Source organism: Thunnus albacares, chromosome 12, assembly GCF_914725855.1.
Source record: "Thunnus albacares chromosome 12, fThuAlb1.1, whole genome shotgun sequence".
NCBI lineage: Eukaryota > Metazoa > Chordata > Actinopteri > Scombriformes > Scombridae > Thunnus > Thunnus albacares.
The window spans coordinates 31,926,596-31,952,665 of record NC_058117.1 but is presented as its reverse complement, the minus strand read 5'-3'; the positions used below and the strand labels follow the sequence as shown (position 1 = coordinate 31,952,665).

At 42.2% G+C, this 26,070-nt stretch overlaps 1 protein-coding gene across 4 annotated transcripts in view; it reads right to left on the bottom strand.

The window, feature by feature from the left end:
* Nucleotides 1-26,070, bottom strand: part of rasal2 (RAS protein activator like 2) — a 93,859-nt gene that overhangs the window by 10,758 nt on the left and 57,031 nt on the right. For all 4 annotated transcript variants that reach the window (XM_044368413.1, XM_044368412.1, XM_044368411.1 and 1 more), the window contains 9 exons: nucleotides 20,112-20,218; nucleotides 15,158-15,270; nucleotides 8,826-8,979; nucleotides 8,600-8,698; nucleotides 5,746-6,300; nucleotides 4,519-4,663; nucleotides 3,119-3,263; nucleotides 1,153-1,392; nucleotides 29-230 (listed from right to left, as the gene is read on the bottom strand). In XM_044368413.1, coding sequence (XP_044224348.1) covers nucleotides 29-230; nucleotides 1,153-1,392; nucleotides 3,119-3,263; nucleotides 4,519-4,663; nucleotides 5,746-6,300; nucleotides 8,600-8,698; nucleotides 8,826-8,979; nucleotides 15,158-15,270; nucleotides 20,112-20,218 — 1,760 coding nt within the window. The remainder of the gene's footprint in view (nucleotides 1-28; nucleotides 231-1,152; nucleotides 1,393-3,118; nucleotides 3,264-4,518; nucleotides 4,664-5,745; nucleotides 6,301-8,599; nucleotides 8,699-8,825; nucleotides 8,980-15,157; nucleotides 15,271-20,111; nucleotides 20,219-26,070) is intronic.

Here is a 26,070-nt window from a genome sequence, read left to right as displayed (position 1 = left end):
ACACACACACACACACACACACACGCACCTTGTCGAGCTGGGAGACGACCTCCCACAGCAGAGCGTGGAGGACCGACAGCTCTCTGCCGAGGTCGATGTAACCCTCGAAGCCCGGCGTGTTGGACAGAGTCTCCGGGTTGGAGATCTCCGACAGGAAACGCATCATCCCCGCCCACTCGTGCTCCAGGAAGTCGTTCATGAAGGCCATGTACTCCTCCTTGTTTCCAAACCTGCAGAGGAGACGCAAATATAGCTGAATGTTTCTGATTTTTATCACCTTTTACGGTTCGATAAAAAGTTTGATAAACATGTGGAAGATGCACCATAAATCCATCCGATCACAGACACGGAGGGAAAAATCAGATTTATTTCTTTATTTCACTCGCAGTGAAAAGTAAGCCGTTGCCTAGACGACAGATATGTTGGAGAGAATGGATCGTTTGATGTAGATCACTCACAGATTTGTCAGAAAATAACTGTGTTTTGGGAAATTATATGTAAAATGTGAAAACAAACAGCAGGACTTTAGGTCCCTGTGAGCTGTTTGATACAGGAAGTGACAGATATTTGCTTAAATACTGTTATAATAGCGAGTAAAAAAATGTAGTTACAAGGAACCAGGAGAAGGTGACACATCGTTCAGTGTTGCACATCTTCTACCAATAAAGTTTTACATACTGGTGTCTCTCTTCTCTCATCTCAACATGAATATATCTATGTGAAAATGTATCAGTGTGAAGGTAGTCTGGGTTTATGTTCATCCAGCCATCTGCAGAGTTTATTCATCTATTTGATGTTGTTTATTTGACCTCCAGCAGGCTCTTTACTATTATATTTGCTGTTAGTGTAACTGACAAGTTAACTTTTTCAACTGTAAAATGTTTTGCACAGTAAATATTTTTGTCACAATTCAAAGTAACCAAATTAAATGTGTTTATGTTCCCCCCCAAAAAATGAACATCAGCCAATGTTTAGTTATAAATATCAGAATCAAAAACATCAGTTGGTCTCTAGCAAGCAGTTTTTAGTAACTGGTACGAAAAGTCACTTTCTGAACTCTGACAAACCGAAACACTTTCATCTCTTCTCAAAATAAAACAAAGCAAAGACTGACGCAGTTTCCCGTCCGCTGTTGACCTCACAGCTACGTACTTGGTGAAGTTGGCGAGGTTCTGGATGACTTTGGCGATGAGGGTGAGCGTCCGGGACGTCCGGTCGTCCGGATATTCCTGCATCAGGTTGAAGAGCGACGGCGACATGATGGCGGGGCAGAGGAAGCGCAGGAACAGAGAGGCGCTGATCAGACGCTTGCTGATGTCCTGCTGGTGGCCGCGAGCGACGCACTGCTGCTTCCACGATGCAAACACTTCCTTCAGCTCCCGAGGAAACACACTGCACACACACACACACACACGCACACGCACACGCACACACACACACACACACACACACACACACACACACATGCACACACACACACACACACACACACACACACACACACACACACACACACACACACACACACACACACACACACACACACACACACACACACACACACACACACACACACACACACACAGAGGGAGGATGTCAGCGGTTACTGCAGGAAGGAAGGATCAGGTTCCTGCAGCTTCAGAGGAAACACTTATTGACTTTTACAGCCTTTTAAATACATCTGGAAGAAAAGAATAATGTAATTATCACAGAAGATAATCAAGACTTTCCTGTTGCTGGTTCAGGCCTGAAAACAAAACATGGAAACAATGTTTCTTCTGCTTCTGGGATCACATGACAACATGATGATGACAGTTAGCTCGCTGATGAGATAATTAACATGATGATAAACACTCAGCGGTAAATGAGGAAAAACCTGCAGCTTTATGATTTGAATTTATTCAACAGTGAGCCGATTACTGACAGAGACGCTTTACTGCAGCCGATCAACATGTTAACTGAGACGACTCAGATTAAACAGGAGCGATAAAGGTCAAATAAACAGGTTAAACAGGTTCGTTAGCAGGTTTATTAGCAGGTTTATTAGCATCCTGGAAGCATCAGCTAAACACTGAAGGAAGATGCAGCATGTTTGAGTCCTGCAGTCGCATCGTTCTGGCAGCAGGTGGCAGAGTTGTTGTTGTCTCAACATCTGCTGATACGTCAACATTTAAATCATCATTTAAATCATCATTTAAATCATTTAAATATCAAAACTCTCAACAGCCAGAAAGTTATTATACAGGAACAGTTGTCTCTAACAAACCAGAACTTCCTGGTTCTGGTCCACCAGTAAAAAAACCCAACTGAGATTTAACTGAAATAACTAATAACCCATCATCATCATCATCATCATCATCATCATCATCATCATCATCATCATCATCATCAGTTTGCTGTGTGGTTCAGTGTTTAGATAAAGATTCATATCAATGTTTATTCAGTTTTACTGTTTACGGCTTTAATGAACAACATTTCCCATCAGCCCACAGGGCATCCTGATTACACTGTCATTAGAAAAGAGGCCAATACAAGAGTAACAGGAAGGACCAGTTCAGACGGGTGTGAATGTGAGTGTATACTGGGAGTACTGGTGTGAGTGTATACTGGGACTACAGGTATGAGTGTGAGCGGATACTGGGACTACAGGTGTGAATATGAGTGCATACTGGGACTGCAGGTGTGAATATGAGTGCATACTGGGACTACAGGTGTGAGTGTGAGTGTATACTGGGACTACAGCTGTGGGTGTGAGTGTGTACTGGGACTACAGGTGTGAATGTGTACTGGGACTACAGGTGTGAATGTATACTGGGACTACAGGTGTGAATGTGAGTGTGTACTGGTGTGAATGTATACTGGGACTACAGGTGTGAATGTATACTGGGACTACAGGTGTGAATGTGAGTGTGTACTGGTGTGAATGTATACTGGGACTACAGGTGTGAATGTGTACTGGGACTACAGGTGTGAATGTGAGTGTGTACTGGGACTACAGGTGTGAATGTGAGTGTATACTGGGACTACAGGTGTGAGTGTATACTGGGACTACAGGTGTGAATGTGAGTGTATACTGGGACTACAGGTATGTTGTGAGCTGAGACTGGTGTAATCGTACCAGTAGGAGTTGATGATCTTGCAGAAAGCCAGTTCGCAGCACATCTTCAGGTTACTCTGGTGTTCGGCCAGATCGCCGCTGGAGCATCGACTGGGATCAACCTCACAGTTCTCATCCGACTCGTACAGAGCTTTAATGAACTCACCTGGAGACAGACAGCATCACTGGTTACTCTCTCTCTAAAACAAACATATATTAAACCAACAGCAGACAACCTTCTCATTTGTGTTTATTTACCCTAACCCACTTATAGTTTTAAGTCCCAAAATAAACCAATTAAGTCGCTAATCCTAAATAGTTTGACAAAATAATCCCAGCTCATATTGTGGTTTGTAAGAATATTAATCATTGGCTGACTTCCTGTAGTCTCATGAACCGTCAGAACAGAAACCGGAGTTTTACAGTTTAAACATCGTTAAGTTTTAACGAGTCCTTGTGAGGGTCTGAACCTCAGTGTGACTGTAACTGAAGCTGATGACTGTGTGAACCGTTGATTCAGCAAAACCACGTGAATCACTGACAGCTGGAAATACCAGTCGCTGAATATCTGCAAAAATAATGTTTCTAAAAATAAAAATACCTTTATGAAGCACCACAGGAAGTCGTTCTATCAGAAGTGATCTATTTTCAGATGGGAACCTATAAATGTGTCACTGAAGGCTAAATTATTTGTGTTTTTGAAGCTTCTTTCCTGCTAATAATAGTTTTAAAGTTATGAAAGCTTTTAACTTCTCCCTCTCAGCTGACGTGATAATTTTGGGAAGTTTGGTTTGTAATGACAGCAGGTCTCATGAGTCTGAAACAGACGTGACACATTCAGCAGCGTCTGAACTATTTTCAGCTTCCTGTCTGTCGTCTTATTGAACCTCTGAAATCTTTGGGAAGTAAAAACTGATCAGAAACACTTTGAGGACGACGATGCAGCAGATACACACACGTGTGTATGTGTGTACAGATGTATGTGTGTGTGTGTGTGTGCAGGTGTATGTGCAGGTGTGTGTGTGTGTAGATGTGTGTGTGTGTGTGTGTGTGTGTGTGTACAGATGTATATGTGTGTGTGTGTGTGTGTGTGTGTGTGTGTGTGTACAGATGTATGTGTGTGTGTGTGCAGGTGTATGTGTGTGTGTGTGTGTGTGTGTGCAGGTGTATGTGCAGGTGTGTGTGTGTGTAGATGTGTGTGTGTGTGTGTGTACAGATGTATATATGTGTGTGTGTGTGTGTAGATGTATATGTGTATATGTGTGTGTGTGTGTGTGTGTGTGTGTACAGATGTATATGTGTGTGTGTGTGTGTGTGTGTGTGTAGATGTGTGTGTATACAGATGTATATGTGTGTGTGTGTGTGTGTGTGTGTGTGTATGTGTGTATATGTGTATGTGTGTGTGCGTGTGTGTGTCCCACCGAGTGCGTCGTGCAGGTATTTCTGTCCCACCAGCTTCAGATACTCTTCGATGGCTTTGGTGGCGAGCGTGTTCTCCCTGAAGATCAGGACGTCGTGGTCGGCACAGCGGTCGACCTCTGACATCACCAGGTCCGTCAGGAAGTCCTGAACAGGAAGAAGAAGAAGAAGATAAAGTGATGATAAGTGTCTGGACGACATGACATAATGTGAGATTTCTTCCAAACTGACCAAACAAATCTTTATCTTTGATGAAGTAGTTCTAGTTAAAGCTCCAGTTTCACTCAGTGATGCAACGGTGGCCATGAAATCAGCTTTATTATTTATTTATTACAGTTAATTATTTACTTCATGAACTGAAGAACAAAGTTGTGTCTGAGGAGCGTTTCTGGTTTTTTATATTTCTGACAGACTGTTGTTATATTCACCAGAGTCACAAACCTTCATCTCTGGTCTTATCAGTTTGTTTGTGAGCTGATTGGATCATTAATAACTCACCTGCCATTAAAATATGCTTTTAAAAGTTCCTCATCCAGTTTCTCTTAATGTTTTGTGAATGAAGCTCCAGGTGTCCGTATACTTTTGGCCATGGATTGTAATTTTTTAGGTTGTAGCTCCGTTGTCAGTGTGTATTGTGTATAATCCTGCTTAACAACAATCTTTTATATATAAATTATTCAAAGCGGCTTTTAAATGAACAGTTCGACATTTTTTGAAATATGCTTATTTGCTTTCATGCTGCAGTGAGACGAGAAGATCGATACCTCTCTCATACCTGTACACTTAATATGAAGCAGATTTAAACTGATGAGCTCTTTATGCTAAGCTAAGCTAAGCTAAGCTAACTTATCTCGTACAGACTGTCAAACTGCTCCTTTATATAAACCTGCCCTTTGCTGCATTATTATTATTCATTAAACTATCCAGCATTATATTAATTTAGAATTTAATCTTGAACAGAAGTAAATTTAAGCACATTGTGCTTGTGCATTGTGTCTCCATCTTCACATTGAAGTGAGTGATCAGTATTATTATTGTACTAATAATAAATGGGAGGCGTCTGTGGCTCAGGAGGTAAAGCGGGTCGTTCGCTAATCAGAAGATCGACGGTTCGACTCCTCCTGCCTGCAGAAACAGCACTCTGTACAAGCAGCCATTCACCAGTAATAGTTTCGAGTTCTCTGCCAATAACATTAACATTTCCCAAACTCCCTGAATCGACCTCTGACCTTTGCCCTCCCGGTGCTCTGCAGGATGTGGACGAGGGCGCACGCCATCTCCTCCTTGTTCTTGACGCTGATGACGGGCTCCAGCACCGAGCACAGCATGGTGTAGTTGTTGGTGACGAACTCGGCGAACTCCTTGTACTGCTCCATGGGCAGGATGGAGATGGTCTGGAAGCGGGACTTGATGCGGATCGACGGGCCGCCTCCCTTGGCCTTGCTGGTGGTGGGCGTGCTGACCGGGTACCACTTCTCCACAAACTGCCGGCCCGTCACCCCCGCCACGGGGATGTTGACCAGACCCACGTAGTTGTTCTTGTCCTTCTTCTTCTTCTTGTCCACGTCGCGGTAGATGTGCACGGTGATGCTGTGCATGGCGGGCAGGCTGGAGAAGTCGAAGTACTCGCCCCAGAACAGGCTGTCGTGGCGAGTCTTGCTGGTGGTCCGAGCGTACAGGACGTCGTCCAGACACAGCTCGCAGAAATATTTCTTCTTAGGCGGCAGATCTTTGGCTTCGATGATCCACAGACGCAGCAGGTTCTCCGCCCGCCGACAGTTGTCCTGGAAACACAAACACCATCATTTTAAATATTATTATTATTACATGTAACCAGTTTCAGCCAGTGAGGCAGAGACAGTTGTTAATTATTTAATAACCACTTCATGAACTAAGATTAGATTAGATTAGACTTTGAATGTTACATCAGTGCAGGAAACAAGCAAAAAGAAAAAACTAGGAGCAGAAGTCAGTAAATTATAAACATTACAATACTTGTCATGTGACTTGTGGATTGTAAAAATAAAGAGAATATGTGCAGTAAAGGTTCAGGTAGGTGTAGCTGTAGTTATACAGCAGATCTGATGCTTTACTGCTGGACACTGAGGGAGGAAGAATAGAAACTTGATCTCAGACAGACCTGAGAACAGAAACACTCTCAAAACAACCACAAACATTAAGGTCCAGTTTACAGCTGGTATTAACATCCGTCTCAGGTGATCTGATCACTAGTGGACAGCAGCTCTAAATACAGGTGTGAACGCACCCAGGACACATTGTGGACGGATTGAGATCCGATCACTCAGACCACATTGGGAGGTGATCTGGACCACATTGAAGGACGTCTACTCAGCTGACGTCCTCTATTTTCTGACAGACTAGACACAAGATCCTCCGTCCAAAACTGTTCAACTGGTTTGATAACAAGAGAAACAAATTATTTATTTTTCATGTGAATTAAAAACGTAATCCACCTCCCGTTTTTTCCTGTTTTTCTCGTTTCCTCTAACTGGTTTCACTCTTCAAACCAACAGTTAGAATAGAAATTAAACCAAAACCAGAAACTAACTTGTTTTTCACTTGGTCTGTCTAAAAAACATATTTCAGAAGCTAAACGTTGCTGGAGAGTTTCCTCGACATGATGAGATCAGGATTTATCAGGACGCTGCTTCACTCCAAACAGTCTGAACCTGGACTGTGTGTAACATTATTAACATCAGATCCTGATCCCGATGCTGTCGGCCCGTCCCTCAGAGGAACAAGTGTCTCTAACTTTAAGCTGTGTTGTCGTTGATTCCAGTAGTGAGGTGTTAGTGGAAACCAGTCTGTCCCAGTTTAGAGTTGGTACGAGGAACATTTAAAGCCAACCTGCTCTGGTTTACACACATTAATACACCACCTCCTTTACTTTTCCTTTCACATGTAAATGCATCCAGTAAAGGTTAAAGCTGCACATTATGATGAAACTGTTTAAAGCTTTTATTATAATAATGAAAATTCCTATAAACATTAGAGTCTTCATAACTGTTATCAATCCATCTATAACCTTGTTGTCCTGTTTGTATGATGTCTTTGTCTGTTCTGCTGCTCAGCTTTCAGTCCCATTAAAGGTTTTTCAGGAGTTTCTCCTGATGTGGATCAGAGGTCTACAGACACAGATGTTGTACTGCTGATAAAGCTCCACAAACCTGCAGACTAAAGGTTTTTCTTTCTTTAATTTTCTATTAATAGTACAGACATCAGAAATAAGTAGAATAACACTAATAGTTTGTTGGAGCTGTGTTTATATTGAAGAATAAAACATGAGAAGCCGCTAATAAAACTAATCCTGCATCTTTATAACGTCTGCACTGATGAGTGTCTGTATCTGAATGTGATTTACTATCTGCGCTGCAGAGCTTTGATGAAGTGAAGAAGCTTCTCAGACAGAATCTAGCAGCTGTTCAAGCAGCTCCACAGTTTCATCTGTAAAGTATCTGAGTTCTGATTTGTGTTTTACTGAATTAAATCTACTTTTCTTTCAAAACTAAATATACCAACAGGAGGCTTCGATGCTCTGTTTCCAAACTGTGACACACAGTTATTACCTGCTACCTCCATTAAACACGTTAACACGCTGCACACAGTCAGAAACTTATTTACAGTGTTTTAGGGCGTTATTATTAAAACTATCTCACAGCCCGATATACTGTTACACACAACAAACAGATATGTTCAAGAGCAGAACAGCAGCAAGTATTTACATCTATAATCCTCTTCGGAATATACCTGAGCTGTACATTCACTGTGGATTAACTGTTACATGAAAGTGGCTCTTATATCGTATAATCAGCTGTAAACTACAGACACAACCTAATCTCAGACCTGCTGTAATGACACCAAACTCATCATCTGATTTACATGTTTAGCTGAAATATTTGCTTCAAGTATTCAGTTTTCTCTTGTTGACAAACTGGAGGCAGAGTGGACTTCCTGCTCTGAGAGGCGTGTGAATGAACCTCCCGCCTGCGGAGCTCAAGACGCCGGTGTCAAGATGAACAAAACAAACCAACCTTCAAACCGTCTCTGTGCCGTTTGTCTCACCTTGTTGGGCTGAATCGTCCTCCTCAGGTTCTCCATCCACTTGTCTCTCTCCGAGGCCGAAGCGCAGCTGAAACACTTGCTGCCGCCTGCGTACGTCACCTGACAGGTGAGAGAGAGAGAGAGAGAGGACGCCATGACACCTGACATCTAACACGCTTCACGAGAAGAAGAAGGCGACGAGGAGACAGATGGACAAACACAGCTGGATCTGTATCTATTTTGTCACCTCGAAGCAGAACTCCTGTCCGAGGATGCTGCTGTGCAGAGGCTTGATGAAGACGTCCTCCTCCATGCTCAGGTCCAGAGCCTCCACCGCGCTGCCGGGGCTCAGCAAAGACTCATGGGAGGTCGACTCCTTCAGCTTGGGAAGCCCGCGCGACCTGGAAGACAAAAGGACAACATAAAAAAAAAAAAAGTCTAAATGAAAGAAACGCAGGTTCAGTTCTTCAGCTACGTGAACAGGAAACAAAGCGGCCAGGTGGCACCGCCGCCGGACGCAACAACACCGGTGTTCAGATTCCACGACGCCGCCGAGAGATTCACCGCCGAACAGTGAAGAAGAAGAGCAGCAATACCTACGACAAACAACCACAGAGCCAGGCGAGGGGAGTTCCCCAGAGCATCCTCCTCCTCCTCCTCCTCCTCCTCCTCCTCCTCCTCCTCCTCGACCCCCCTCCGCTCCCACCACGACCCTCCAGCAGACAGCGGGAGCTCCGTCCACCGCCAAAACGCCGCTGAGCAGAGCGTCGCCTCCTCTATGAAGCTTCCCCGTAGTCCGGCAGACTGTAAACAAGGTCTCGGGACGGGACGATCGCATCCGGCCTGTGGGAGCGTTTCCATAGTAACAACCTCTCTCCGGGAGAGCGGGCGCTAGGCAGCGGGGTGTGACGCAGAGACGAGCAAGGCAGGTGTTTAAACTACAGACCGCTCTCAGGAGAGGCAGAGCTGTCGGGTTAATGAGAGGAGATCAAACACAGCGAGTCTTCTTCTCTTTATTATCATCATCATCATCGTCTGCATGTTGGAAACATGATGAGAGATCAAGAGATGTGTGTGTGTGTGTGTGTGTGTGTGTGTGTGTGTGTGTGTGTGTGTGTGTTTAATCCTCCTGCTCTGTCGGATGAGTTACGTAAAGCCGGATTAGTGAGCAGTAGATCAACACTGATGCTGTGAGAACATCAACCGGCGACATCAGACATTTATATTTAAAACAATCTGGGTCATAAAGTTCTTCTGTTCTTCACTCAGACTGGTGACGACATGTTTCACTCACAGTTATCTCAACCTAAACGGTGTTAAAGCAACTTCTCTGCATGTAACGAGCTCGTGATTTGGATAAATCGTGGCGTTTCCTGTCGCGAGGAGAAGAATCAACTAGGAACCGAAACCTCGGAGTCTTTCTGGTTTTCTTGCACTAAAGCGGCGACTCGGCGGTGGATGTTTAGAGACTCGTACAGCTGAAATACATCAAACTCTGTCTTTAGTTCGATTCAGTCAGAAGAAAACAAGCTGATTAATAGATTTATTTTAATGGCATTATTGACTGACTTTATGTGCTGCTAATGCTGAGCTGAAAGTTTATTTAATAAAGGTTATAAATGGAACTCAAGTATTTTCTTTTCTATAGAAGTTTGAGTCCTGATGGTTCTCATGTTCAGCTGAAGTATAATAAAGTATAATAAAGAATCATTTTCTCAGAAACATGTCTTTGTTTTCATTCATCTGCTGAAGGAGGAAAGTTTCTCTGAGCTCATTAAAAATCTGATTTTAACACCTATGAGCAGGATTTGTGACATCACAACTAGTTTGGAGCCAATCGTGGTTCAATATGAAGCTGACACAGTGTGATATGAAACTTGAAGCCTGCAGAGAACAAACACTGAGACGTCTGGTGTCCAGCAGGAAAACTTCATCATAATACAACAATATTTAAGGATTTTAAAGTGGTTATTATAGGTTTTTTTTTTATGTAAAAATCACATTATTGTTCTACGTTGAGTATTTTTATATGTCTTAATACATGAATCTTTAATAAACACACACACAGTGAGGCAGGAAGAGCTGCATTAAGACAGAAACCTGATCCACTCTGCTGTCAGAGGAAGAGGAGGAGGAGGAAGCACTTACTCTGACCACACACACACACACACACACACACACACACACACACACACACACACACAGTCTTAAACCAACAGTCAGGAGTCCAGATGAACATTAAAGCTGTGTTTCTTGCTGTAATCATTCCTCCTGTTCATACTGACCATTAGAAGATCCTTCATAATGACCTTACAATGGAAGTGATGGAGGACAAAATCCACAGTCCTCCTTCTGTGCAAAAAATGTATTTAAAAGTTTATCTGAAGCTAATATGAAGCTTCAGCGTCCAAATGAGTCAAATCCAGTAGATATCTTTCAACGTTACAGTCTTTTTAGTGTCAAAGTTCCTCTTTTTGTTACTATACTTCCACCTGCAGCTCAACAGGGAAACACAAAGACTGTAAATGTGTCAGATATCCACTTGATATGACTAACTCAGACTGATGAAGCTGAATAGAAGCTTCACACAGACTTTTAAATGCATTGAAAACACATTTGAAGGATCTTTTAATATCCAGTATGAACAGCAGGAATGATTACAGACACCTGACTGCTGGTTTAACATACATTGTGAACTTATTAGCAAATGTTAACACACTAAACTAAGACAGTAAACATACCTGTTTAGCATTAGCATATTAGCATTGCCATTGTGTACATGTTAGCATGCTGATGATAGAGCTGCTAGCATGTAGCAAAAGTTGTAATAAGAAAAGTTTCTTGTTTTTATAAGTTGTACAAACACTGAAATATCATCATAAATACTTCTTATTATTATAATGAGATACTGATATAAGAAGGACGTACATGTTGTCATAACAACAAACATTTCTCTTGTTCATCAAATACTGCTGAAGTTTCTTGATATAATGAGATGAAAGTAAGAAAAGTTGTTTTAATTCGAGTGGACAGAAGTTCATCTGTTTCATCACTGAAGAGAGATTTTCTCTTCTTATAATGGTTTAACACACTGGGACCACTGGGAACACTGGGAACCAGTCCTTTAAGATCAGAGTTATAGTGAGGGATCCTGACGGTCAGTCAGATGTTCAGGTCCTCAAGTAGCCAAAAGTATGTGGACGGCTCTGCCCTTAACGTTACTGTACTTGTTCATTAATTCATAAAACATGATAATTAATCTGCAGCAGTTCTGATGACAGATGAACAGTTTCGGTCTCTTTTTCTGCAGCGTTTCTTCTGTTTTACAACATAAACTGAAGCTTTTAGACTTTTTGACATTTTATAAACTGAATAATTCATATTTATTCTGCAGCATATATTGATAGTTTTTCTGTGGAAGAACTCCGTCCATCACTAACTATCAGTGTTGTTCCCGTCCGCTGCTCTGCTGACTGAATGTAAATCCCTGTCAGCCGCGTTCAGACATCTGCTGCTGCGGAGGCTGTTACTGTTGCTCTGAAACGTCTTGGCGTTGTCTCCTCCTTCCTCACTGTGATGACTCCACAGTTTCCTGTCAGGGTGGAAAAGCTTCTGAAACAGCTGGCGTGTTTCCATTAGACATCCTGTTTGTCTGCAGCTCTTCATCCAATATCTCTGCTCGTACTCTTCCTCCTAGAATTACTGATAACTGATCCGCTGGACCAACGGCTCCAAATATCTCCATGTTGTTGTTGTTTAGTCGACTTGTTTTTATTGAGGAATAGTGAATAAACACCTTTAATTTCCTATAAATTCTTCACTAAAAGTCGCCTGTTAGTTTGTCATTTAAAAGGTTTTAATTTGAAGCAGCAGAAACAGGAAGTGTCGGGTTTTCATGACAGCAGAGAAGCTGCTAAAAACACAGCTTCCTCTCTGCTGGCGTCTCATCACGGGTCGGCGTGGCTCAATCAGACCGACCCGGGCTAACGGACGAACCCGAAATGTGTTAAAACCCAGAGAAACTGTCCTACGACGGGATCCAATCAAACTGCAGCGTTTCCACCACAGCAGAGCAACCACACACACACACACACACACACACACACACACACACACACACACGGTCCTACCTGAACCTCAAAGTTTTGGAGAGTTTAGCTATTCGAGCTCTCCGGAGGAGAGAAGACGAACCGTCCATCAGGAGGTGAAGCTCAGACTGACTGAGACAGAGTGTGTGTGTGTGTGTGTGTGTGTGTGTGTGTGTTAGTGTGTGTGTGTGTGTGTGTGTGTGTGTGTGTAAGAAGCATTATCCTCTGGTCCAGCTGGCTGATATTCTGTTGACAGTAAAGCTGAACACGCTCACACACACAGACGCTGCATCGAGCATCTCTGAAGCAAACGCAGCTTTAACGTTTTTATTACTTTTAATCTCCTCTCAGCATGAACCCGTCAGCTTTGGTCCACTGATCATTTCAATAAAGTTTTAATTCAATTCAGATAATAACCGGATCCTCAGAGAGATGCAGCGTTACTGCGTCTCCGTCCGGACGACTGGAGCTACATTAAAGACACATATTCTGCACATTTACAGCTTTATATTTATATTCTGAGGCTCTGCTGGAATATATTTACATGATTTACAGTTAAAACCTCCTTATTGATCTTCTACTGGTGCAGCCGCTCAGCTCAGCCTCTGTCTTGCTTTAAAAAATAATCATTGATTATCAAAATCATTCATTTCCTGTCAATAAACTAACAGATTCTTTGGCTTTTTGTTTCATCTCAGTATAATATCATCAACTGATGATTATTGTCATAATGAATTCATTAAATATCAGAAATGGTTAAAAATGTCCATCACACATTCAGACAAACAGTCAAAACCCCAAAAAATATTCAGTTGACTTTCACAAAGAAAACCAGCAAATATCCACATCCGAGAAACTGGAACCAGTGACATAAAATAAACGGACCAATCGTTGAGGGTTATAGAGCCTTCATGAAGCCCTGAGTTCTGACTCGCAGGCAGCGTTTCCAGACCGTGTTTAACATCCGACATCAGAACAGGAAATAAATAACAGAAACCCACTAGAAGCATCATGTCCAGTTTAAATCAGTCACTGGTTTAAACACAGAGAGATGAGATGCTGAGAGAAGCTGTTTCCTCATCAACACTTTATTACAACCTGCTGAATCAGCTGCAGCTTTCAGATCAGCTGATCAGCTTTAAAATATTGTTTAAAATATTGACGAGGCTCAAACGAAGAAGACGTCTGAACGACAGGCTTCAATAAACATCAGTGCAGCTGCGACTCCTCGTTATTCTCATCATCAATTCATCTGTTGGTCTATAAAACGATGAAATATGACACTGTTGCTAAAAAATGACTTGTTGCAGCTCTAAAGGTCACAGAGATGTTTGATGAAGAGTCACATGTTCCATTAATGACTCTTATTCTACTGCAACATTAACTAATGAATATAATATATATATTATATATATATCAATATAATAATAATAATATATATCAATCCCATTGATCACTAATGCAGCGCTGCACTCAAAGCTTTAAATGTGTGTGTTTGTTTTCTGGGACTTTTGGTTTTGTCACTTTTTAGGGACTTAATCCTGCAGAGAGGAGAGACGGCCTGCCAGTAAAACCACCTCCCAGTCAGTGCTGGGAAGACTGGGTGGGCTAATGGAAAGGAGGAAGAGGAGGAAGAGGAGGTGATGAGAACGAGGAGCTGTGAGAGAAAGCTCCGGCCTTCAGTGTGAGTAGAGACGTCGACTGATGTGAGACAGACGGACGGACGATGAGCTTCATTACAGCAGGAAACAGAACCAGGACAGGAAATTAAGCTAAATATCACGCCGCCGCCGCCGCCACCGCCATCGCTGCTGCTGCTGCTCAGCGTCACCACGACAACCAAACAACAACAGCTTCTATCACTGCATCATGTGCTTCACTTCCTTCAGTCCGCAGTAAACACACATATCTGATCCATCAGGATGATTATTGATGGAAGATGTTTGATATCGCTGCCAATAAAACAGCTGCTGGTCACAAAACTACACGTTTCCTTCGTCAAGTTTTAATCTGAGGTTTATAATCTGGTTTATATTTCCATAAATGTTGATTAAATATGTATCAGACACATTGAAACAGCAGCTGTAGCTACTACACTTATTTCTAATCAGATGAACTGATTGATCAGCTGATTGGAGCTTCCTCCCTCACAAAAACATCTCTGATTGAATAAAGACGAACAAACAGACAAGTTTCATTTAGTCATCAAATCACTCACAGAGTTCATCAGTGACGGCTAACGAGCCGCCGCCCGACACGCTGATGTCACTTTATTTTAGCCGATAACGATCCGTCGCAATAAGTCAGAAACAGACGACATCACCTCCTAATAACACCGCCTGTGGTCATGTGACTGACGCTCCACACTGGTCACATGAGGAACCGTTTACTTGTCTTATTGTTTATTTCTGTTATTGTCTAGTAAACAAACGGACCAGACGTTGACGGGACAGACAGCAGAAGGTCGTCGTGAGCGTCGGTGAGACGTTACCTGTCGGCGTCGGCGGGCCGCAGCGACGGCAGTCTGAAGCTGGTGTTTCTGTCCAGTTTGGTTTGACTCTTCGTCCTCTTGATGGAGCCTTTGAGACGTTTGCTGAAAAACCCCTGAGAGAGAAAAACGAGAAGATCATCAGACACACAGAGGAAACATCCGTCAGACCGTTAAAGACCTGCAGTCAGAACACGTTTCCATCAACGTGTTTTTATGGAAACACCTGCTGAACACATGACTGATCAGCTGACTCGTCTCCAGACAGAATCAAACATGGCCGACACTCGCTGATGTGAAAGAACAATTACAATTTATTCAACTGAAACACATCCTGAGGCCACTGGTCTGGTTTCCAGTTTGCAACCTGTTCTTCTTCTACTCTGTTTATTACAGCCATGTGTAACTTTAACTGGTTTATTGGCTTCAAACCAGTTGATGGAAATGAACCTAAGATGCATTTCAATAGTTTGCTTGACATCAGATGGAAACACGACTACGTTTTATATTGTTTGTTGTTGTTTTTGTTTGTTAACTGGTTTTTATCATCTTGTTTGTGTTCGTACGCGTTGTCGTCGTTGTCGGACCTCTTACTTGTTGAGGTGGTCCGGGACGCGTCTGACCACATGTCTGATGCGTCTCTGACAAGGACGTAACAGGAAAACACGTCATCGACGCAGGACGTGCTGGTTGTTACATGTAGATCAGTGATTGGAACATTTCTGTTTTCTTAGCTTGCTCACGCCTTTGATGTTCTAGAGGAAGTGATGTAAGTGGTCAGCTGACACCCTGGAGACGCCTGATAGGTATGAACTGTCTACAGATCACTGAGACACATTTTAAAACCAAGTGTAACATCTCGTCTCATCACCCGACACGTTCAGCTCGTCATTAACCGGCAGAGTGTCGGTTGGTCACGTGACTCCTCTGATACTGATCACTCTGATCAAACCCCCTTCACAGCTTGTCCTCCACCTATCAGATCCTGTGTGACAGTAAACGCCCCGCCGCCACCGCCGCCGCAGCAGCAGAGCCGGCCGGGGGAAGAGAGCGGCCTCATTTCCTGAGATATTAATATCCTCAAACACATCTCCCTCCTGTCCTCCCCCACAAACTCCCCCCAGACTCATCGGCTCCCCGTTAAAGCATCAGAAGAAGAGAGACGGACTCCTCAAACACGTCCAGAGTATCTTTAAACGCTGATAAACCGAGGCGGTCGAAGCTATTGATCAGGATTATTGCTTCTCTGGATTAATGAGCAGGATGATGACAGTCTGGTGTGGAGAGCAGCGAGCAGACGAGCGACTCCCAGCATGCTCTCTGCCTGTATTTACTGTATGAAGAACGGCTCTGAAGTCTGACAGAAACTAAAAATACTCCAGCTGAAGCCTCGACACACAAACGCTGCAACAAGTAACAGTAAGAAACTCGGAGCCGTTAAAAGATTATTGATGATGCACTTTAAACTCTGGCAGGCTGAACGTGTGGAGACGCCAACTAACATCAGCAGAGTCCTTACATATTATCAAATAAAAATCTTCATTATTACTCTGTGTGCCTCATAATCCTGCCAGCGTTTATTAAAAATATGTTTCATTTCATTTAGTGTGAATATACACACTTCTCTGCGCCGCGGACACGCCCCCTTTTTATTGGTAAGCCTATAGACACACGACTTCCTGATAAACATCATGAGTGACGCGTGCAGGCGGAGCGACAACGTTACCAACATCAGCAGTACCTCAAACCTGTACTGGAGTATCTGCAGTACTTGTTAGAGGTGTTCCCGAATACAAATACAAATACTGGGTTTTATATGAATATTTGTTTTATACAAATCCAAAGGGACTCTTCTCCTTTTCCACAAAGTTAGGTTGTAAAAAAATAGGCAATAAATGAAAGAATCACCTTTGAAGTTCTTCTTCATGTTACACGCTGTGCTGTCTGAGTGTATTAATAAGCAGAGGTTTGTCTGTAATGATGATCTGAGAGACTCCAGTTAGAGACCCGGTGTGGGGACTTCCTTCATAAGGTCGTTTATTCATAAACACTTATTGTAATTTTCTAAAATTAAAAGCGCAATTAAGCCTTGAATACAAATAATTGTGCTGCCTCAACAAACACAGACTCTCTGCTCATCTTCAGTACTTGTGTAAATGTTCTTCCCGCCGCTGGTGTGATATTATTATTTTTAGGATCATACAGTCCGGCTGCTTCAGCACAAAACCAACGTGAACGTCAGCTGGAAGCAGCTGCAGCTTCGTCTGCTCCATAAATAAAAGGTTTAGTTGCGTTACAGCAGAATAAAATCATTAATACTGATAAGTTTCTGTCTCCAGCTGATCGATCATTTTCATTATTGATTAATCTACTCATTGTCTTATTTGTGTGTCACTTTTTAAAATGTCTGAAAGCTGAAGATAACATATGACTTAAACAAGTGTTGCCAATTAATTAATCAATTAGTGGAATAATTGTTGCAGCTCTAATATTCATATTCAAAAAGAAAACAATAACTATTATTGATGATGTTATTGCTGCTCTATACAGGTGAGTGTTTACTGAACCCTTTCATGCATTAATTATTATTTATTGTTTATTTATTTTTACTCTTAAACAAGTGAAAAATCATCATCAGTAACTTTTTTTTTAACATATTGAATTATGAAATGTGTCCAGTGTAGTGGACACCATCCATCCACGGAGGACAAACTGATTTATATATATATGTTTATATATATATTATTTTATTACTAAGAGAACATTAGATAACAATAGAGAGATCCAGGCAGTGGACAGATGTATTTACAGTCACAGAAAATAATGTACAAGAAAAATATTATTAAAAACTTGATAAAAGTATTTAAATCATCTTATTTAGTTTAGATAAATAGTTTCCTGCGTTTCCTCCGCCATGTTGAGTTTATGATTCAATATCTCAAAAACCTAAAGCTCCTTCACTCTGCTGCAGTCAGACGTGCTGATGACCTCTGACGACCTCTGACGACCTCTGACGACCTCTGATGACCTCTGAGAGCCGTTAAACATCCGTCACACAGAAACACACGCGGTCACGTTGGGCAGCCGAGGAGGAGGATGATGAGACGTTTGGAGTCTGTCGGCTAAATATAGTTCAGACAGGACTGACTTACTGATGCTTTTATATAGAAGACATGAAACACGCAGTACTCTGATTACTGCACGCGTCAGTGACCGACACGTAAATCACATCATGTGTTAATCAGGTTTTCCTGCATTATGAGTCTGACTGATAATCAGATGAAGACATTTACATGACAATTTATACAGACGGAGTGTCGCTTTAATTGGGTTATTCTCTGTGTAAATGCAGACAGCGTTTCTGTCTCTGAGAGAAGATTTAAAACTACAAACATCATCCGGCTGTTTATTAAAGACGACTGACATCCTTTTTTCCATCTGCAAGCTTCAAGGACACGTTGTAATCATACTGACCGTTACAAGATCCCTTCATAACATCCTCACCATTTAAATGTTCATCTGAAGCTTCAAATCAAGTAGATATCTTTCAACGTTACAGTCTTTTTAGTGCCAAAGTTCCTCTTTTTGTTACTATACTTCCACCTGCAGCTCAACAGGGAAACACAAAGACTGTAAATGTGTCAGATATCCACTGATATGACTAACTCAGACTGCTGAAGCTGAATAGAAGCTTCACACAGACTTTTAAATACATTGAAAACACATTTGAAGGATTTTTTAATATCCAGTATGAACAGGAGGAATGATTACAGACACCTGACTGCTGGTTTTATACACTGGGAACACTGGGAACTGGTCCTTTAAGATCAGAGTTACAGTGAGGGATCCTGAGGGTCAGTTAGATGTTCAGGTCTTTATACGTTGATCTGGATTTGATCTTTACAGGTAAAACAGTTCATTCATTCAGTCGGTTGACAGAAAATATAACAATTATTCTGCAACAGTTTTGATTACAGATGGAACAGTTTTGGTCTCTTTTCAAACTGTTTCTGCAGCGTCTCTTCTGTTTTACAACATAAACTGGACACCTGACTGCTGGTTTAATACTCTGGGAACACTGGGAACACTGGGAACACTGGGAACACTGGGAACACTGGGAACTGGTCCTTTAAGATCCTAAAATCCATCTGACACTTGGATTATTTCAGTTAAATACTTCTGGTATAAAGTTTGTTGGTTCTGAATGGAGATGAGCTGCAACAATTAATTAATCGACAGAAAATTAACCAGCAATTATTTTGATAATATTTTAATTGTTTTGAGTAATTTTTTAATTTAATGTGAATATTTTCTGATTTCTTTAGTCTCTGACAGCAAACTGAAGATCTTTGAGTTGTGAACATTTGAGGACGTTAACTTGCACTTAAGGAAACACTGATCCACATTATCGTCACCATTGTCCAAATAAACAATTAATCGATTAATCGAGAAAATAATCTACAGATCAGCGGATACACAGCGTCGCTGCTAACATGGAGAAAACGTGGAGGATAAATAAAACCTTTGTGTGGAAATTAAGAAAACTGAAAACTGATGTAATGACTTGATATTTATCAGACTGATCATCCAGAAGAACGATCGATCATCAGTGATGGAACTCGATCGTTTATTCACACTCACATTACAAACTAACCAACAAACTCAAATAGAGGAGAAACATTCAGTGTTTTTAAAGTGTTAAAGTTTGGCTGATTAATCTTCTGCCTTTCTGAGAATAATTACGTTCATCATCTTTGATTTTCATCAGAGATAAAGTCGCTCTGACGTCTTTTCTGTCTTTATAAACTGAATCTGACTGAAGACGTCAACTTGACCTCTGAACTCTTGACGTTTTCTGACATTGTACAGACTAACAGACAACAGATGAACAGATATTAACGTGTTTCAGGCGTGTTTTTGTCCTTGTGAAGGAGGCGTCGTGTCGTCTGTTACTCACCGGCACTTTGAAAGGTGATGAGTTCGGATTGTCGACGGCGACGCTCTTCTCTGCGCTCCCGACGCCGGAAATACTCCTCCTCCTCGGAGATCGCTCCGAAGACACTTCTGCAAAGACAAAAGAGACGCACAGCGACAGATTGTTCAACCTCACCATCATCATCATCATCATCATCATCATCATCATCATCATCATCCTCATCATCATCATCATCAACCTCTGAGCTGTCAGACTGAGCTGGACTGATGGAGGACAGACAGACATGGTGGACGAGGTGTTGATGCTGATCTGCTTTCATACTTCAGGAGTTTAGTTTGAGTGTTTTTTATTCCTCAACTTGTCACTTTTGGTTTTAGAATCACAGAAATGTTGATTAATGTTCGTTGTCCTAATAAATAAAGAAATCAAAGTGGACAAAACCTCTTCAAGCTTAAATCTTTAAGAGCCATCGAGGTTTATTAGCTGTGTTGAACTATTGTTCCTCTGCTGGAGTATAAACTGCAGAGACTCATCGACAGACGTTATCAATACTGTTTAAGATGCTTTATGGAGTTTTCATCTTTGTTTGTGTTTGAGGTCTGACATCCATGTTAACCACCGTGTTACCACCACCTGTAGATCAGTGACGGAGGTCTTCAGGGGTCGGACCGGGTCGGGTCTGTGTGTCAATACGTCCGATCAGAACAGACCAACAGAGTGTTTATGGTGTCAGCTCTGATCAAGTCAAAAGATGATAAAAACGTTTAACAAGGAAACTGAAGTCAAACATATTTTTAGGAAAATCAGTCGTCTGTTAAACAAAATTTTGAATTCTTGGAATTTGATTCACAGATTTTACATTTATCATTAATTTATATTAAATAAAATAAAGAGTCTTGTCTCCTGTTTGTATCGTCCAGACGGTTTTATTGGTGGTTCAGGTGGATTTTCAGTTATTGTGTGTTTGAAGCACATCAACAAATTATTTTTGTTCACCGTCATTCTTTGGGCTTTATTATATAATATAGCTGCTGTTTCCCACAGTGGCTGCCTGTTAATTGATCAAATTAATTGATAGAGCATCTTCTTTGAAAATTACTTTATGCACGTCAGGTTTCAGGTAGATTATCTGTGGGTCAGTCTCAGATCAGTGACGTGTGAAACCATCGACTGGAACGTGTAACATGTCACTCGTTTGCAAAAACAGGAATCACCAATAAAAACGTTGCTCCACAGCAACTATTCACGGTCAAAAACTGCACAGGATACCTTTAACCTATCAACCAGTTAGCAACCAAACTAACCAGTAAGCCAGACTGGTTCACCACAGACCCTTTTTCCAACAGACATGTGGACCTTTCAGAGCAGGAACAGCACCGCTGCAAATAATACAAAACACTGACGATGGTTCTGGTCCCAGTAAGCATCGTTCAGTGAGCAGAGCCTGGAACTGGTTCAATAAATGTAACACAGTCATCATTAAAGTTAGTAATTCATGTGAGAATGTTTGTTGTGAAAAAGATCTATCGTGTCACTACATCACCAAACTCCCAGCAGCATCTCACTGGGATGAACCAACCTCAATGTGACCTGAGACTGCTGTTGGTCTCACATCAGATCCTTTTCAACCAAAAGTTCTAGTTCCAGTCACTTTGGAACCAGAGGAACTAATCTCAGGAACTAAACCTGGAACTTAAAGTCTCTGTTGTGTTTCCACCACATCTGAGGAACCAGCTAGAAAACCAAAACCAGCCGCAAATCAGACCTACGAAGAATTAAAAGGCGACGGCGGCGCCTCAAGCACAGTTTTCACACACGACTCAGATTTGTTCTGTTGTTCTTCGTATTTACTGCTGATGAGTCGGATGTAACAAATGAATAAAAAGGAGAAATGCAGCGTCTGTGTCCACAGTAAATCATCTGCTGAGTGTTTGATGTCTTTATTTCTGCTTTAGAACGAAATAACATGAAACAATCAGAAAATAATGTTTTACTTCCTTCATTCACCGGCTTTGTTCTCGCTACCGCTGCTCCCTCTCTGCATTCACTCTCTAGCTCGCTTGCTCTCTCTCTCTCTTTTTTTAATGAATGAAGTGGTTAACAGGTTGAAGCAGTGTGTGTGTGTGTGTGTGTGTGTGTTTGACCAATCAGTGATGGTCAACGATGCAAACCCCACCCTCAAACTTCCTGTACTTTTGGAAAGTAAACCCCCCCCAGCAGAGACCTCCAGTTCCTCCAGTTCCTCCGGTGGAAACACAGCTCGACATACCAGTAACTCCAGATATCCTGAGTTACTGAACAAGTCTGGCTTTAGTTAGCCAAATGTGACAAATCTAAATTTCTGTCACAAAAACATTTTTTTTCAGTTTTGGAAACTAGATTCACTAAAAGGAAAAGGTTCCTGTTTTTAAATGTTTTTATCATCATCAACAAATGACCATGACAGACCTGACAGACCATAAATCAGCTGAGGTGTAATCTGTGTAACCTTCACCCTGATGCAGCTTCTTCCTCTGTTCTACACGACGAAAAACTTATAAATACATTAAATCAGAGCCAAACTATTCGCACTGTGATCAGATATTCCTTCTTTATGTTCCTGAGGAAGATGAAGGTGAAATAAATAAAATCAAATCGTTGCAGCGCGCCTGTGTCTCTCAGGTTATTTCCACTCAGATCTGATGAAGTGCAGCGACCTCCTGCCCTGCTGAAGATCCCGGGAGTAAAGATGCTCATTAAATATTTGATCCATCTATGATCATTAAAGAGTCGGGACAAATGTGACTGCAACATCTGGAGTACTGCTGTCCGTGAAGCTCCTCAGAGCTCAGTCGCCCGCCATCAGTCACTCTCAGGTCTCTCTGGCTCAGATCCACATCCATCGATTTTAAAAAGATAAATTTAGACCCTCTCACTTCCTCTCCAGCTAACTCGACATCCACCTCGTCTGAGTTTGTCTCTGGAGGCCCGAGCTGCTCTTGAACCGGCTCTTGAACCTCGGCTGCCTCCGAGTCCGTTAACAGCTGCTGGGACGCTCCTGACGGCAGACAGGAAGCTCAAAATAACTCCTCACCTACAAACAGCAGCAGCAGCTCTACATGTGGCCACACAAGATCTCTGGAGCTTCTCCAAGGGATCAAAACACTCCCATTGGAGGAGGTAAGAATAATAATAATAATAATAGTAATACCTTTGTTTATATAGCACTTTTCAAAGTGTTTTACATAAAATTAATATTAAAACAAATAGTAAAATCAATAAAAAGCAAGTTTAAAATAAAAGTGACCAGTGTTTAGGATTTAGTGGCATCTAGATGGTGAACCTATGGTGGCCGCGAAACTCACAAAAAACACACAAGGCCCTCTCTAGAGCCAGTGTTTGGTTTGTCCATTCTGGGCTACTGTAGAAACATGGCGGCCTCCGTGGAAGAGGACCCGCTCCCTCTGTGGATATAAAGGCTCATTCTAAAGGTAACAAAAGCAACTATTCTTATTTTTAGGTGATTATACACTAATTAAAACATACTTATATTCCATCCAGATCTCCTTAAACACATCAGTCCTTTAAAACAAAACCTCCCTGATCTCCTCCGGCAGGTCGTTAAACACCTGAGGGGCCCGAACAGAGAAGGTCCGTCACCTTTAGTCTTCAGGTTGGAGTGATGAGCGACCAACCAGCAGGTCAGCTATATATATATATTCAGGAGTTAACCTCCCTACGAGCATTAAAAGTGATCATTCAAATATTAATATCCACTCTAAGATGGATTAATTAATGTTGTAATCGTTTCTCTATGATCCCCGCTGCGCAAATTCAGATTCAAGTCTGGAGCGACCTGATTAAAGATTAAAGTTAATTATTAATCTGACCAGACATGATGTTAACTCTCAGTTTCTCACAGTTTTTGATGCTCAGTGTTACAGACACAATTTGGTTATTTGTAGAATATCATTAAACCAGCAGATAGAATCATTATTAACACACAATCTACACAGTCAACAGTTTCCAACATGATCAACACTGAAGCAGCAGTGACTCAGTGTGTGATGATCAGACAGCAGCTCAGCACCGTGTGAACTTCACATGACTGTTTCAGACGGGATGGAAACACACGAGCGTTCTGCCTGCTGCTGCTGCTGCTTCTCTCTGCAACAGGAAAACATTCAGCTCGACTGTAACGGAGACACAGCGAACGCAGCATGCAGCAGTTTATATCAGCGTTTGCAAAGTGCAGGATCAAGTTCCAGCTGCAGGATGCAGGATGTAGGATAGCCTGCCTGCCTGCGTGCATGCAGCGCCGCGAGGAAGCCGAGGACAAACTTTCATGCACGTCCCCCCCCTCGCTTTGCTTTCTGATACGAGGATTTGGCGAGCAGCGAGGAGAAGAGGAGTGATGACGGACGACGGACCCTTCATCACTCCTCTTTTTTTTTCTCTTCACTGCTGCCGCCGTCAAAACAGAGCGAGGACAAAGTTGAGCCAACATGCCGCAGGAAGCCAGGTATGACAGGTCGGTCACATGACATGGACAGAAACACACAGAGAGAGAGAGGGGGAGAGAGAGAGAGAGAGAGAGAGAGAGAGACGGTACCTCGATCGCAGCTGTTCCCCATCATCTGAGGAGAGGACACACACACACACAGTCAGACGGGATTGGCCGGATGAGCCACCACCTGTCAGCCAATGAGGTTAAGCTGTAAACGTCCGTCTTCGTCCCATGAACATCCTCGACTTGGCGTCCGACCTGCCTCTCCCTCCTCAGCACCGCATCCTTCCCTCCACCTCACATCCTCACATCCTCTCCTCCTCCTCCTCCTCTCTCTCCACTCAGCAGTAATCTAACCCTCTCTTTCTCTCTCTCTCTCTCTCTCTCTCTCTCTGAGCAACGAGGTTTTACCGCATTTATTCAATCAATCCCTCCAACTGCACTCCTCTCTTTCTCTCTACTCTCGCTCCTTCCTGGTGTCTTCCTCCTGTCCTCTCTCTCTCTCTCTCTCTCTGCAGACGCTCCTCTCTCGCTCTGCAGCAGCCTCTCTCTCCTCCTCCTCTTCTTCTTCTCTTCCTCCAGAGCTACAGGACGCATTTATCGCTGCGCTCAGAGGATAATTACTAAATAAGTTTCCTCTCAGCCGGCTGATGTGGGACACAACTCTGGGGTCTTCTGCTATTAACTGTGTGTGTGTTCATCATTTAATGTGCAGCCAAACCACAATCACGCTGCAGCTAATCAATATTTTAATTATTGTTAGCGAGTAATCTGATAATCAGTTTATCTATGTTGTGTTGTTTATATATGTTCAGACTCATCCAGTCAGAATAGTTGTTTTCTAAGAGTCTCTTAATGTTGCTTTATTACATGTTGTTTATTATACATGAACTGCCCTCAGGATAAATACATCAATAAATAAATATTGATACATTTACATTTACAAGCTGCTTATTTAGTCTAAAAATGAGCCTCTTTAATCGATCTCCTGGATGTTACTGAACACAGAAACTCTACCGGACGATGTAACGATCCTGCAGGTTTATATTCTGACACCAGTTTACGTTATTTACGCTTCGTTTATGGGGAAATTTCTGATTTTGGCGGACGGCTAAGAATACTACGATACCCATGAGCCTCGGCTGCTGTTGTTATGGAGACGAAGTCAATCAGAGCGTATATGTAATCGATTGTCGATGGTTGTTTAATTGAAGCGCCGTGTGAGATGCGTCTCAGTTGTAAACCTGCAGTCTCTCTGACGGCCAGCAGGGGGCGACTCCACCGGCTGCAAATGGTCCCATTTAAATTAAATATGACAATAAAGCAGGGTTGGTTGACTAACGTAAACATGGCGTAACCCAGATTACCAGAGTATAGTCACCGTCGCTATTTCAGTGTGTTTTCAGATCACTAAAACATTTTGGGCCTAAAAAGTTTTATTCAGCGTTTTTCATTAGCGAAAATTAGCATTAGCATTATCACAGTCAACCACAG